At 38.1% G+C, this 15,333-nt stretch overlaps 1 protein-coding gene across 2 annotated transcripts in view; it reads right to left on the minus strand.

Annotated features, from left to right (window-relative positions):
* Window positions 1-10,415: 10,415 nt before the first annotated feature.
* The window catches only part of LOC134357890 (zinc finger CCHC domain-containing protein 2-like), a 68,357-nt gene continuing 63,439 nt past the window's right edge, over window positions 10,416-15,333 (minus strand). For both annotated transcript variants that reach the window (XM_063069634.1, XM_063069635.1), the window contains 2 exons: window positions 13,586-14,998; window positions 10,416-12,594 (listed from right to left, as the gene is read on the minus strand). In XM_063069634.1, coding sequence (XP_062925704.1) covers window positions 12,542-12,594; window positions 13,586-14,998 — 1,466 coding nt within the window. In that variant the 3' untranslated portion in view covers window positions 10,416-12,541. The remainder of the gene's footprint in view (window positions 12,595-13,585; window positions 14,999-15,333) is intronic.

Genomic DNA, 15,333 nt, shown 5'->3' on the forward strand with positions numbered 1-15,333 from the left:
GCCATTACGGAATGGAAGTTGGGACCCGGAGCGCGGGAGCGGCGCGCGGACGTCTCGTGAATAATGCATTAGCTCGCGCGCACGCCCCCTGAATAACGCGCCGCTGAATCAAACTAGTCCTGCCTTCATAAATTTGTTCACACCGTCTCTCCTCATTTGGATTTTATTTTTTTTTAATATTAGAACACCAAGACATTTCATGAAATACAATGTTTGAGGAGCAGTAGATGCTATTACTAAAAAGGGACGGACTAAACGTTACGCCCCGTTGAGCGCCGCGCTCGCGCCGATGAATATGGTACAGTAGCCGCTCCGTGACGTCATGACGGTCGTTCTGCGGAGCCACATCATGACGGACGGGCGGTGTTACTGACCATGGCGCGTTGTGGGAGTTAGAGTCTCCCTGGCAGAAAATCCTTCACACATCGTATGAGCAGCTCCAGGGAAAAGGAACTGCATTTCCCGTCGTGGGGTGCAATTCCCCGGCAGGGTAACGTCACCTGTCTATTAATCTCTTCTACCGTAGTGGATGCGAGCTGCTGAGAAGAGAAAATAAAGGGAAATAGTCTCCAAATGGAAAAGTAGAGTTGCACCATCGGGACTGGATGAAGGAATCCAGACGTTTCCATCTGGCACCCTTACACCAGCTCTGGATCATTAGGGGGCCCCCCTCGTTACTTTTGTTTCTATTCCTCACCATTCATTCTTTCAAAATCGACCTCGACCTAGCCTGCATAGTAGGTATACTTTTCCAGTTAAAATCTCCTCTGCCGATAACTGATTACGTTAAAATTCACATTGAAATTGGTTTCATCATTGCAACATTTTATCTCCCACGTTTGTGTAAATTTCAATTTTTTTGTAATAATATCACTGCATTTTTAAATTTTTAACTGGCTCATTATTACAGAATACACGCTTATTACTCCTGAATAAACCAAGTGAAAGAGTATGTTAGAATAAGGATATTGTGTTTTCACAATGAGATATAGTTTGAATGGAAAAAAGATCAGTGAAGTTTAGATATAGCAATGTGCGAGGTGGAGTACTTCAAGAAGAATCAAAAGGCACACATACAAGTTTAAGGTACACTGCAGGTCAGACAGCATTTATGGAGAGGAATAAAAATTTGATGTTATGACCAAGGCCACTCATCAGGACTGGAAAGGAAGGGAGCAGCCAGAAAAGGGTAAAGGAGTACAAGCTGGCAGGTGATAGATGAAACGGGGTGGGTTGTACAGAGGGATTGGTATTCTTGGGCATGAATCATAAAATGTTAAGCAAATGCAGTAGGTAGTTACAAAGGCAACAGCTGGAGTCTAATTTTTTTTTAAATTGTACGGCAATGTTGGCAAGGGTACGCCTGGAGTATTGTGCAGGGATTTGCTTCCCTTAAGGAAGGAATAAGAGATACAGGAAGCAATCTAAAAGAGATTCACCCAATTCCTAATTTTGCCAAGTAGGTTGGGTCTGTATTCTTTGGAATTTGAAAAAATGAGGGGTCATCTTTATACAACACAGAAGATCTAAAGAAGCACTAAGATACTGATAGCAACACACATCAAAGTTGCTGGTCAACGCAGCAGACCAGGCAGCAGCTGTAGGAAGAGGCGCAGTCGAAGATACTGATGTTTTTGATCGTGGGAGAATTCCTTTGGTTGGGAAGTCTCAAACAGAAAGGTTTCAAGAAAATGGTGAGCTATTTAACACAGGTGTACAGAAATTTCTTGTAAAGGGCAATGAATCTGAAATTCTCTAGGTAATTTAAAACATTTAAATACAGATAAGTATTTGAAATATCATAGAATTGAGTTTTATAGGGGAGTTGTAGCTCAGATCAGCAATGAGCATATTGAATGGAAGGAAAGGCGCAAGAGTCCGAGTGGTCCCTGCCATTTTCTAATGGCCTTGCCATTTATTAACATCTACATTACATTATTCAGCTCTCCATCTGTTGTCAAAATTGCTAATTTTGATATGTAAAGTAATTAGATCTACAGTAGCTATAAGCCTGGCTGATATCTTATGCCGCTCTGCTAACCTAAGGTTAATCAAAAGTCTAAGTAAATTTGTAATCAAAGTACATGCCTGTCACCATGTACAATCCTGAGATTCATTTTCAATAGAATAACCATAACAGAATTGATGATAGACAGCCCATATATAACATTCAACCAGAGTATAGAAGGCAACAAATTTTGCAAATACAAAAATAAGAATAAACAATAAATATTGAAAACAGGAGATGAAGAATACTTGAAAATGAGTCCCTAGGTGCATTGATGGACAAGTGAAGTCATCACTTCTGGTTCAAGAGTCTAATAACCATGGGGTAATAACTGTTTCTAAACCAGGTGACGAGAATCCTGAGGCAACTGCACCTTCTTCCTGATGGCAGCAGTGAGAAGAGAGCATAAACTGGGGCGTGGGGGTCCCTGATGATAGATGCTGCTTTTCTATACCACTCTGTGTAGATGTTTTCAATGGTGATGGACCGGGTTGTATCCACTACTTTTTGTGGGATTTTTTTGTTCAAGGGCATTGGTGCTTCCAAATCAGGCTGTGATATAGCCAGTCAATATCTTCCCCACATGTCTATAGAAGTTTGTCAAAATTTTAAGATGTCAAGCTGAATATTGACGAACTTCCAATTAGGATGCTCCTGTGCTTTCTTCGTAATTACATTTACATGCTGGACCCAATACAGGCCCTCTAAATTCCCCAGTAATATCATTCTAAAGTCACTGACCCTCTCTAAATCTGCTCCACCAAGGAGAATAGCTCATGGGTTTCCGGTTCCCTCCTCCTGAAGCCAATAATCAGCTCCTTGGTCTTGAAGCCTTGTTGCTATGGCACCACCCAGCCAGATTTTCAAGCTCCCTCTCATATGGTGATTCATCACCACCTTTGATTCAGCCTACAACAGCGGTGCCGTCAGCAAACTTAAATATACCGATGGAGCTGTGTCTAGCCATACAGTCCTTACGTATAAAGCGAGTAGAGCAGGGGGCTAAGCACACAGCCTTATGGTGCACCTGTACTGATGGAAATTGTAGAGATGTTGCCAATCCAAACTGATGGGTCTGCAAGTGAGAAAATTGAGGGTCTAATTGCACAAGGAGGTGTTGAGGTTTATTGATTAGTTTTGAACTGTTATCAATAAAGAACATCCAGATGTTTTCATCTTTACCGTCCAGATATTCCAGCATTTGATAAAGACTCAAGAGTTTAATGAAGAAACATTTGTTGTGCTGGGAGGCAAATTGGACTAGGTCCAAGTCGCTCCTCAGGAAAGAGTTGATAGGTTTCATTACCAACCTCTCAAAACACTATCATTGTGGACACAAGTTTCACTGGACAATAGATATTGAGACAGATTACCACATTCTTCTTAGGCACCCGCATAAGAGAATTCTGCTTGAAGCAGATAGATACCTCAGACTACCAAAGTGAGAGGTTAAAGAGCTCAATGAACACTCGAGTCAGTTGATCAGCACAGATCTGTAGTAATCAGCCAGGTACCCCATTTGGGCCATATGCTCTCTGTGGGTTCACTCTCCTTAAGGTTGAAGTAAACCAGTGGTATTTAAATACCTCAGAATAAAACCCTTGATTGTGTGTATTATACTATTATGCTTTTAATTTCTACTGAAGCATTTATGTGCACCTTATTGAGCATACTCATTTAATTGATTGCACAACTTAACAATCAATTGGAAGCACTAATGTTGAACACTTCAGTTGAACATTTCATTACCTAGTGCGAATGTCAAAATAGGTAAATGTGAAAAGCAGCAGTACCAATGATAAAAAGTAGCAAACAGTACCAGGCACTGGGGGGGGGGGGGGAAGGGGTACATAGAAATGGTTTAAACTGCATTTAAGTTGCGGACATCAATGTTGGGTAGTACATTGAGACACAAATATATTTCAGGACAAACAAGGAATGAAGACATTGAATGGATTGTGCAACATTCATGGCTTAAAGTGAACAGCTGATTCATAAATAGCTCTTTAGAAAATCTTAAAAAAAAAGTATCCATATCCTCTCCCTTCATTTCTTATATAACATGCACAAAGATATAATCCTTTAGAAAGACAAGGATGCAAATATATTGCAGCATATTATAACTACTTGAAGATAATTTTCAGTAAAGATACAACACATTGCACTGAACTATGTTTTTTTTCCTTATGAGGAATTAAAATGACAAAATGGTACTACAAGTTTTACAAGCTTTATGTGTCCCAGCTATGTGCAAAGCTGGATCACTGTCACGAGTGGATGTGAACACAACATTCTATTCATGTGTGAACTGACCACATTCTATTGTGCAAGTCAAGGGGTTGAAGATTAAAGATTAATATTAGCTTTATTTGTCACATGTACATTGAACTATAAAGTGAAATGCATCCTTTGCATCAAATAAAATCAGCAAGGACTATGCTAAAGAGTCTTCTGGCTCCAACATAGCATACCCAAAACTCACCAGCTCCATGTCTTTCGAATGTGGGAGGAAACCCACACGGTCATGGAGAGAATGTACAAACAATAGCAGGAATTGATCACTTGTGCTGTAAAGTTTTGCATTAACTGCTAAACTATCGTGCTAGTAACAGTGATAACACCTAGACAGCAAGTTTACATATATTCTTCCAATTTCTAAAGACTATGGGACAAGATACTTATTTATACAGTATGTGAACAGAGAAGTCAAAGTAATTTTGACTTCAACTTTCCCTCTGAACATGTTGATTCTGCACAGATGTTTGGAACCAAAGTTGAAGTAGTAGTTATAGTAGTAGTAGATCTTATTGATCATGTTGCTTAGTTCCAGCTCCGAACCAGCACGGCTTCTAGCATCAGTACAAAAATGTACATTTTCATTTGGTTAATTCTTACCCAAATAGCAAAAGCACAATTTTCAGGAGATTAGAGTTTATCAACTACAGCAGGCTTGTTAACTAAACTAGGTGTTCTTTCTCCCGAACATTTCTTTGGGTTTATGTAGATTCTACTGTAGCTGTAAATGTTTAGTACAATTTGAGATAATAAATTGTTCCATCTTTCTAAACTGCCTTCAATGGTAGTCTCATTTTTTAAAAAATTGCACAGCTTTAAGACAACTTGAACCATAAGCCAAAACCGTAAGTTATTTTAATGCAAATAGCTAGGTATGCAATATGCATGTGGGTCTCCAAAGAAAATCTCATCCTTATTACAATTGTGACGATTTCAATTGTAATAGCTCCTCTTACAACCTTTGAATGCTCCAAGCACTTTATAACCAAAACTATTTCTGCAACATATGCACTGATAAATATAGGAAACAAAAATAAAATGCATAACGAATATTTTTTCTCCTCGAGTTGTTGTTTGAGGGATGAACATTGACCAGAAACCAGAGGACAACTCTGGAGGGATGTTTTGTTGTCCACCTGAATGAACAGTTTAAAAAATGTCTTATTCTCCAAACTGCAAGAATTCATTAATGTAATTGGCTACCTAGCCAACTTGAATGCATGACTGCTCCCCCTTCAAATACATTTCCTTTTCCTTCTGGGCTTATGTCATAATTGGTTACCACTGGCAGGATTGATTTTTTCCATTATGTAACAAACAATTAACATGCCTACTAAATTTCCCATTAATGGGTATTACTTGTTTTACAAAAAGCAATTGATCAATTTCTGTGAGAACAGCTACTACTGAAGGCAAAAGCTGCAAGCATTTAGACAGAAAGACGAAGTGCACATAACATTTAATGGTGAGTGGGGTCCTCTAGTGGTCAGTAAATAAACATCCAATTTCTAAATCTTATTAACAATGCCAACAGAAAAATGCTTAATATAAAGCTGCAGTTGAATTACAATAGGAAAATAAGGAAATGTTCAGACTATATTGCAGTAGCACCAAAAGTATCACGTGTATTTAATCCACAAAATTGACAGCAAATCCACAAACTGCATTGAATGCAAGTGCTGTCAATGTTCCTCCATCGACTCGTTTGTAGTCAGTCCCCATGAAATCAAGATCATTAAGCTAGCAAACTCTGACCCTAACAATACAGTTCCAAAAATTCCCCAAAATTTTAACATTTAAGATCTATCATGTAGTAAATTTTACACATTCCCTCTTAGTCTGTAATAATTCTTTAGTTTGACCAGCCACGTAACCTGCTTAATGGCATGACAGAAGCTAGGGATCTTTACGAATTGACAAGTGTTCCCGGTAGCTATTTGAAAAATGAAGATTTTCACAATAGACATCACAAATGGTTATATTCTCAGGACAAATTACTGTTAAATAGATTGAACTACTTTGTCCGCAAAACAGAAACATTAACTATATAAAAGTCAAAATATTTTTAAAAAAGCATTCAGAATGCAGTGTTTCCTTTGGCCTCCAAACTCATACATAACATTAAAGTTTTAAAAAGGAGAGGGAGAGGAAAGTCACAAGATTATAATTCTAAGTTTAAAGTAACCTAATTGTGCAAATAAGTTCATGAGTTGGGTGCTTTAAATGCAGGTGTTTTAAATGCAGTTATGGGGTGGATTACAGAATAATCTTGAAAGCAGATCTTCATTTACTTCTACTGGAAAGGTGAGGGAAGACAAGGTCTATGGAACAGCAGCAGCCTTCATAATGCACGTCAATTCTTTTTTGTTGTACAAGGGGGAGTCTAAAGTAATTTTGATAACCTTTGTGCATTAATTTAATTTTCCAAGGAATGCTGATATTTTGGAAAACATTTGCAGAATAAATTGGTTAATACAGTACTTTGAAATAACAAAGGATCAAAGTGACGACATTTAAAGGGTATATGGAAATAAATCAAAATAGCAATTAAATCAAACAAATGCCTTCTCCCACCTCCTCTATTCTGGGATTCACCATTCATCAAAACTCAACTAGATTGGGAACGCAAATACTATGGCTACAAGAAAAAGGTCAGAGGCTAGGAATAGAAAAACAAAGTGACTCACCTCCTGACACCTCAAGGACTTACCCCAATTTATTAGGCATTAGGCAGGAGTATGAATGATAGAATACTCTTCCCTTGCCTGAAAGAGCGCAGTTCCAGCAACTCTCAAGCAGTTTTGCATAACCCTGTTCACTGGATTGACTCCAGCTACCTAAACACTGCTTCCACCACCAGAATCATGTTGTCAGTGTGTACTATCTAAATGAATATTCTGGCAACATCTGCCAACCAATGAGGGTGGCTGGCATACCAGGGACATGGAAGCAAGCACCTACAAGATCTCCAATTCTCATAACTTTGAGCTAGAAATACATTGTGGCCTTTTTATTAGGTACAGTCATACATCTGCTAGTAATGCAAATATCCAATCAGCCACAACTCAAGTATGGTTAAGAGGTTCAGTTGTTGTCCAGATCAGACCTTTGAATGGGGAAGAAATATGATCTAAGTGACAGACTGTAGAATGATTGTTGGTGCCAGACAAAGTAGTTTGAGTATCTCAAAACTACTCATCTCACAGGAAACGCGCAAGTCTCTAGAGTTTAAAGAAAATAGTGCAAAAAACAATAAAAGTGTCTAGTTATGTGGCAGTTTTGGCAATGTTCTGTTTAGAGTGGCAATTCGGTGGGTGAAAATGCTATGCTAATCAGAGAGGTTAAAGGAGAATGGCCAGACTGGTTCAAACTAACAGGAAGGTGACAGTAACTCAAAAAACCATCTCAACACTAGTGTACAGTAGAACACGTCTTAATGCAACAACTCATCAAACTTTGAAATGGATTTAAGATCACAAACAACTACAGGTATAGTTGAAAGACATTAACTTCCAACGGTGTAGCATTCACTGAACCACATGCTGGTAAGCTATAATATTGGCTTAATTTGATATTGAAAACTCACCAAGATCTCATGCAACAAGCTGCAATATTTACAGTACTTTACACCAAGATCACAAGAGAAAAGAAACATTTACACCTTTGAGGTTATGCACTACTTTGTCTTCTTTGTAATGGTACTTACAATTCCTCTGACATGATAACCTAGGGGAATTTAGAGACATATCGTGCAACCTGTCTTCATAAGAAATGTCCTTTAGACCAGGTCATAAGTAATAGAAAACAGCTACAATTTTTGCATAGTAGGGGGAATTAAGAGTAATGGGGAAAAGACAGGTAGGTAGAGATGAGTCCATGGCCAAATCAGCCACGATCTTACTGAGTAGCAGAGCAGGCTTGTTGGGTTAAATGTCACACTCCTGCTCCCATTTCTAATGTCCTTATGTTCAATTCGACATTTTGACTACCTTATACAGTATATCATATATTCTCACCAGGTAAAATCTCATTTCATTACAATAGCCTGGACCATTTTGAATGTTGTAGTGTTGATGGCCTGGACTGTGTATAAGATTATGAGAGGCATTGATCGTGTGGATAGTCAGAGGCTTTTTCCCCCAGGGCTGAAATGGCTAACACGAAAGGGCACAGTTTTAAGGTGCTTGGAAGTAGGTACAGAGATGTCAGGGGTAAGTTGTTGTTGTTTTTACGCAGAGAGGTCAGTGCACGGAATGGGCTGCTGGCGACGATGGTGGAGGCAGATATGATAGTCTTTTAAGAGACTCCTGGTTAGGTACGTGGAGCTTAGAGGGTAATGGGTAACCCTAGGTAATTTCTAAAGTAAAGACATGTTCAGCACAGCTCTGTAGGCCAAAGGGCCTGTATTGTGCTTTAGGCTGTGTTTCTATGTTCTATATTTCATTTGAAGTATTGTAAATCTGAATTTCCTGGTCTAATATTGATGCAAAAATGTGCCAAGCATCAGAAGTTAACAAATCTGGAGGTAGGGCTCTGGCAGATCTTGAAGCTTTCATAAATTTTGGGTTCAGGGCTACTTCAATGTAGTGCTGGAAGCTCTACCAAGAGTCAGGCTTTGTTTAGGATTAGTTAAGCATCAGCCTAGGATAACTACAGGTTATCAGGCCAACAGCAGTAGGATTATACTATTCAGTCATTTGGTTGCTTGACAATTTGCTAAGTAATTTAAGATTCGTTTCCAGTGAGTTAACTTTCCTCTGTGCAAATAAAGCACAAAAGGAGTCCCTTCTAATTTCACTATTTCTTGAAAGAACATGTATAATTTCTTGACACAGTTTAGTTCGGACTTGTGCATTTTGAATTATCCTTATTTAAACAGTGTCGGATATGTAGCTAATCTCACCAGCATATGAAGGAGCAAAAATCTACACAAAAAGCACAAGTTAAAGGCCTGAGGAACTCAATATGTATCTGGGTATTAAAGTTAAAAGACCTTTGAGCTGTTTAAGCTGCCACAAATTGTTTAAGTAGAATCATGGCTGTTTTTCCAATGCAAATTTAACATGCTGAAGTTACAATGGCAACATTCAAAAGTCTGAAGATAAACGTTGTGTTACTTTTGGAACTGGAAATTCTGAGTTAGTATGCATCACAAATAGCATTGATGGAGTATTACATCCTATGTCACATTATCCCAGGAAGCTCAGCATCATATCCTTACTTTTATAGTATAATCCTCTTGAAATGAACACTAACATTGGATTTGCCTTCCTTACCACCAATTCAACCTGCAAGTTAACCTTTAAGGAATCCTGCACGAGGACTCCCAGGTGTCTTTGCACCTCTAAACTTTCACATTTAGAAAATAGCCAAAATACTGACTGCTCATTGTCCAGAGAAGTACAAGATAAATGCAATGGGTATGTGTATCTGACTCTCAATATTTATCCAACGCAATTAAAGCTAACAAAAGTCACAGCAAAATTGTTAAAACAGGTAGATTTCCAGAATGACAATGAGGAAATATCTTACAAGTCTATGTCAGCACTTCAGTATTCTTGATTTGTTTATCAACAATTTGTAATTATTCATTATTGCGTCAATGTTATGGGACAATGTTTGTTACCTTTTAGAAAGAAATCAAATTTATTTAACATTTAAACCACTTATTACTTAGACATGGTATTTGGCGAAGAACCCAGATCTGTGCAGGCACAAGTAATCATCCCAAGAGCAGATAATTTCCCCAAATAAGGCCCATATTCTTGCAACCAACCGTGCTTGCATTGCAAAGATCAAAAGGGCACATCAATAAAAAGGCATGTCTTATTTGTGCTTGATATGCTGTTTCTTTTAGCGCCTTTAACAAAGGCCCTGGGAAAGATGGAACTTTCCACCAAAAATATGTTTTGAGACAAGAGAATAAACTTGGAACCAGCAAGCTACCAATTAAGTCACAATTCTGAGATTCAAAACTCTTTTCTCCATCTGCATTCTGCTCATTCAACTGCATATTCCATAGTTAATGTCAAAACAACTTTAGTCATTAGATTTGAGTGCATTACAGGCAAGGACAAGCTTAAAATAAGAAACTGTAATAAAAGATTTTTATTTTTTATTGCTATTAATTCAGGGGAAAAAGTTGCATAAAATCCCAAAATTGTTCTAGAAATATAAGTGACCTTTCCAGTACATAACATCTTGAATATCAAAGAATGCCAGTAAACAAATGAACAAACTGAAGGTAGCAATATACCTCCTATATACAGTACAGTTTTTAAGCCATAAAATTAGTTCTAATACAACCAAGTTATTTAGAACACATCGTCTTACAGGCTCATGTATGTAGTTTCCCAGTCTCTCATTCTAATTTTAACAGCACAGTCACACTAAGATAGTTACTTTGTATTCAATTGGTCATCCAAAAATCCAAGTAAAAGAAATGTGCTTCAAGGAAATTAACTGCCACACTTCATCTGGAGATTTGAAAATAAGTTATTAACTGATTTACACAGGTGGCAGCTTTCTTTTTAAAATCATGCAAGAAATAATTCAGGTTGCTGTCCTGTACACAAAGTCTAGCTACTCAAAGCAGCTCAACTAGAATAACCAAACAGATTAAGCCAGCTCCATTTTTTTTAAAATATGCTGTAAGCATTTTGTTGACATGGGGCTTTATGACAAGACAAAACCTTTTAAAATCCTACAAAAAATTCATATCCTATGACACTTGCTTGGTTTCAAGTCACAAAATACATCAGTCCACTTGAGGGGATAGTTAATTTAAAGAAAAAGCAGACTGCTGCACACAAATATCATAGCTCTGTAGATTTCCATTGGAGTTAATGTTAAAGGAATGCCAAACAAGATTAGACAGCAATCCTTGAACCAAAATGCAACAACCCTCAAAAACCGCCATCATCTTGTGAATGTCAGTGCACTTTTAAGAAATAAACCCAGAAATACAAATAGTGCATATTGGCTTTTTCTCTCAAAAACAAAAAAGCAGCAGCATAAATTAGGGGCATTGCTGACATGATTTAATACCATCTAAAATATTGAGTGTCAGTCTTCACATTGTAGTAGTGGAAAATTCGTACGAATTGGTAAATTCAGTACCATATCAATTTGCAGAGCTTATGCTACCTAAATAAATGTTTCAGTGGTTTCTCTAATCATGGTACTTTAAGATTTTTTGTATCACTAAAAGCACAAAATTAGTTTTACATTAGAAAATCCAGGTAAACACTGCTATAGGAAGGCCTAGCGTAATTTTTTTTTTCAGTCTCTAAAGAATTAAGTAATTTCCAATGTTAGTTAATGGTACAATATAAAGAAGAGGTTGAGAGAGAAAAAGAGGTGCAGCTGTTCAATATTCTACCCAAAGTCAAAGGGGAGAAAAAAACATTGTCAAATTCAAACCAAAATAAATATCACCGAGTGTAATAGGAGTAACTAACCCCTCTAAATAATTTTTTTTTAAATCTGTATGTTTCTAAGCTCTACTGAAAAAGAACACTAACCAGACAACTTTGAAAAGTGTTTCCTGTTTTATATATATATTTTTTTAAAATCAAGATTATTACAGCACTCAGTTTTCCAAAATGTTTACTTCAAAAATCATTATAAAAGGTATTATCTATGTCAATGTCTAGATTCTTTTTCTTTTTCCAGTAGGTCAAGGAACTTTTAAATTCATGTCTAATTTTGAAAGTGGAGTTGCTTCTACATAAACTGAAAAAGGATAATATTAAATGAGAACAAAAAGAAATTCAAAACACAGAGACAATTTGATGCAGACAAAAGATGTAACACGATGTAAGATGTGACCTAGCATTTCAACTGGCAGCATGTCTGCTCATTCCAGCTCAGTGTCTACTGGACAGGTAGATTCTGAAACACTGCCATAAATTATTACAATGAACATTGCACGTGCCACTTGGTACAATACATTCATCAGTGCAAAACCAGAGGTCATTATTGTAAGAATTTCTAGGACATTACACAAAATGCTCTGCTTGCTGCAGGAACACTGTAGCCAAAACAGGTGAAGAGTGTTCAGAGGAAACAAAAATGCCAAAATTCAAGGCAATCCAGACTTCAGTGACCATGTACTAATCCCAAACAAATGGAGAAAACCATTTAGTTTTTTTTTGCTGAATGAAAAGAGGATCAGAAGTGTGATTAGAGCCAAACCCACATTACAGGCTCATTGCTTATGATGCCAAATTTTCTAGCTTAGTCGGCTGAATCCAAATCACGAGGTGGGGCAAACTTTAACTTGAAGGCACCTGTTTTAAAAAAGATGGTATTAGTTAAAGTTCACTGCAGGATTTAGTACAAGCAACATATAACCATATCAATAACTTTAGGGATAATCTGTATAATAATTTAGATAGTACATTCCAATATATCAAAAATGATTGCAAAGAATACTTTTGTTCAAATGGTTTATTTAACAAGGGACTATTTCTGTTTTGTAGTGATGGAGGAATTTGGAAGCAATCTTACGTAGTTCTCACTTTCTATTTCACGGAGATCTGGCTCTCTTCCACCTCCGCCCCCCCCCCCCACCCTTTGCTAGAGGTGGATTTCAGGTGGGGATAACAACCAAATTTACGGTGTTTCAACTTTTTACAGCACTGAAATAACATCTTTACAAAACTACAGTCAAAGATCATCTTTTGCTCTAGTCAAATAATATCTAAATACAATTTGGTTCATATAGTTATTAAACGTTTTTGCCAAATACTCCCAACTTCAGCACGACAACAGCGCAAAGAAATCAGAACAATGTGAATTAAAAAGCAAGACACTAAATGAAGATAATGCCAAGAACATTTGTTCTATGTGGAGGTATGCAGTCTGACATTTACCCTGGCATCCTATTGTTAATCAAAAGAAAAAATCCAGAAATTGTTTCTGATCATTAAGAACTCAATAAAATGGTCAGATTTGCAAAGTAGAGGCTGAATTATATTGAATCCCGAAATTTTCAAAGTTGTCCTTTCAAAGTTGCACCAAACTTAACTTTCAACTCATTCAATGGACTCCACTGGCTTGGGAAATGTTTTGTTATCTGTTCACTGTCCAAAATTTCAATCAAGATTAAATACTTCAATTACATTGATTAACATACCATAACTCTCAGTATTTATAAACTCAGATACACAGTTTACATACAGGGAATATGTAAAAGCCCACTTTAAAGATCCTAGTAGTGTGACAACCTGATATTTCTGTAACAAATTTTGTTTGTGTTAAATACAACACAATGCTTACCTGATTGACTGGCCTCCATGGATGGCTGTTTACAGTCCTGTGCATGGTGTCCACCTATACCACAATTATAACAAGATACAGTTCCATTCTTTTTGGGTCCTAACCCATTAACATTGGTGACCATGTTGGCCACTTGATACATTAATGGAAATCCTCGGATAAATCCTGGCATTTGTTGCATCCCATAGTTTGTCTGATTTGCCATAGGGTCATGTATTAGTCCACTAGTGTAAGGATTTTGATAAAAGGGCATCTGGGTTCCATTGTTTTGATGTGCTTGGTTGAGGTAGCTACCATTACAAAGTGAAGTCATTCCACTTAAAGGGATCAATGGAACTCTGATAAACTGGCTAGGTATTGTACTAGGGTAGTAGTAATTAAACAGTGGATTACTATTGGTCCCACAACTACCTCGGCATCCGCAAGAACTACAAGCTCCACAAGCAACCTGCTGAGCATGTTGAATGGTTCCATTAGTATTAGTATTTCCTATTGTATTGATATAAGAGGTGCTATCACTCTGAGCTGTGCTGTGAGTTAATGCGGTATTGAGGCTTGGTACAGGACCCGGAGTGTGGGTAGGAACCGACGATCCAGCGGACTGGGTTTGACCTGCAGGAGATGGTGAGTTTGCTGTTCCTTGTAAAGGCATAACACTGGCTGGAGTTCCGCTCAAGTTGTACGAGCCAGGTGGAGGCGGCGGCAGCCCAGCAGCAGGAAGCATTACTTTTAAATTGGCAGATTCAGGTGCTGCTGCTATATTTCCATCTGTCTGAGGCAACAAGGTGTTCAGTCCTAAGTTCTGTGTTGAAGGTTTAGCGGTGGGATCTAAAACAGAAGATGGTGCAAGCTTCCCAGAGGGAGAGTGGCTGTGAACTGGGATAAAGGCAGTGTTGGCCGACCCAATATTCACAGTGCCTGCTGGTGGTTGGGGTCCAGGAACATGGCAGTTCTCCAAATTAATCTGTGGTGCTGTCATTTTATGTCTATGCACCATTGGATGTAAAGCAGGACCAGCAGCCTGCAGAAGGAAAGGAGCTGCCACAGACAGAGGTGAGGGCATTAAGTCCAATCTCTTCCCTGCTTCTGCAGCACCAACTGACGAAACATGCGAAGAATCTCGAAGAGAGACGGCAGCAGGAGGGACAGTAGCAATCATCCCCACAGTTTTACCATCTACTGGAGAAACATAGTCTGCTTTTGCTCCACCATTTTGCATCATGTAGTGTATTGGAGGCATCATGGGAATGCGAGGAAGCAAAGGGGTTGCCAGATTTCCTGGAATAGTACCATTCTCACTCTGCACTGGTGCAACCTGAGCGGTTGGTCTGCTGGTAGATCCACGGGAGGAGCTACAGGCAACACGCTCCTTCTGCCTATCCTTCCCAGAATCCTCTGAAGTGCTGTCAGAATCTGTCCAAAGAAAATAAGACAATAAAGATAGTGACAAAATAAAGGCATTGCACTACTTTAGCCTTTATGAAATAAGAGCTGCTAAAGCTTCATAATGTTCAAACAAAAACATCCATGACAAAAAATTGTGGTATTGTTCAATGAACAGTTACAATGAGATGGAAAAATAGATATTTTCCACAATTAGGAGATATAATTCACAAAGTCTGATCGGATATAGCTATGCTTGAAGAGCAAAGATGCAGCCACAATGCCCAAAGCCTATTTTGTCATTCAATTAGATTAAGCGTGATCTGCATCTTGACTGACTGCCCAGACCTTCCGCTCCCTTTATA

This window comes from Mobula hypostoma, chromosome 17 (assembly GCF_963921235.1).
Source record: "Mobula hypostoma chromosome 17, sMobHyp1.1, whole genome shotgun sequence".
Taxonomy (NCBI): Eukaryota; Metazoa; Chordata; class Chondrichthyes; order Myliobatiformes; family Myliobatidae; genus Mobula; species Mobula hypostoma.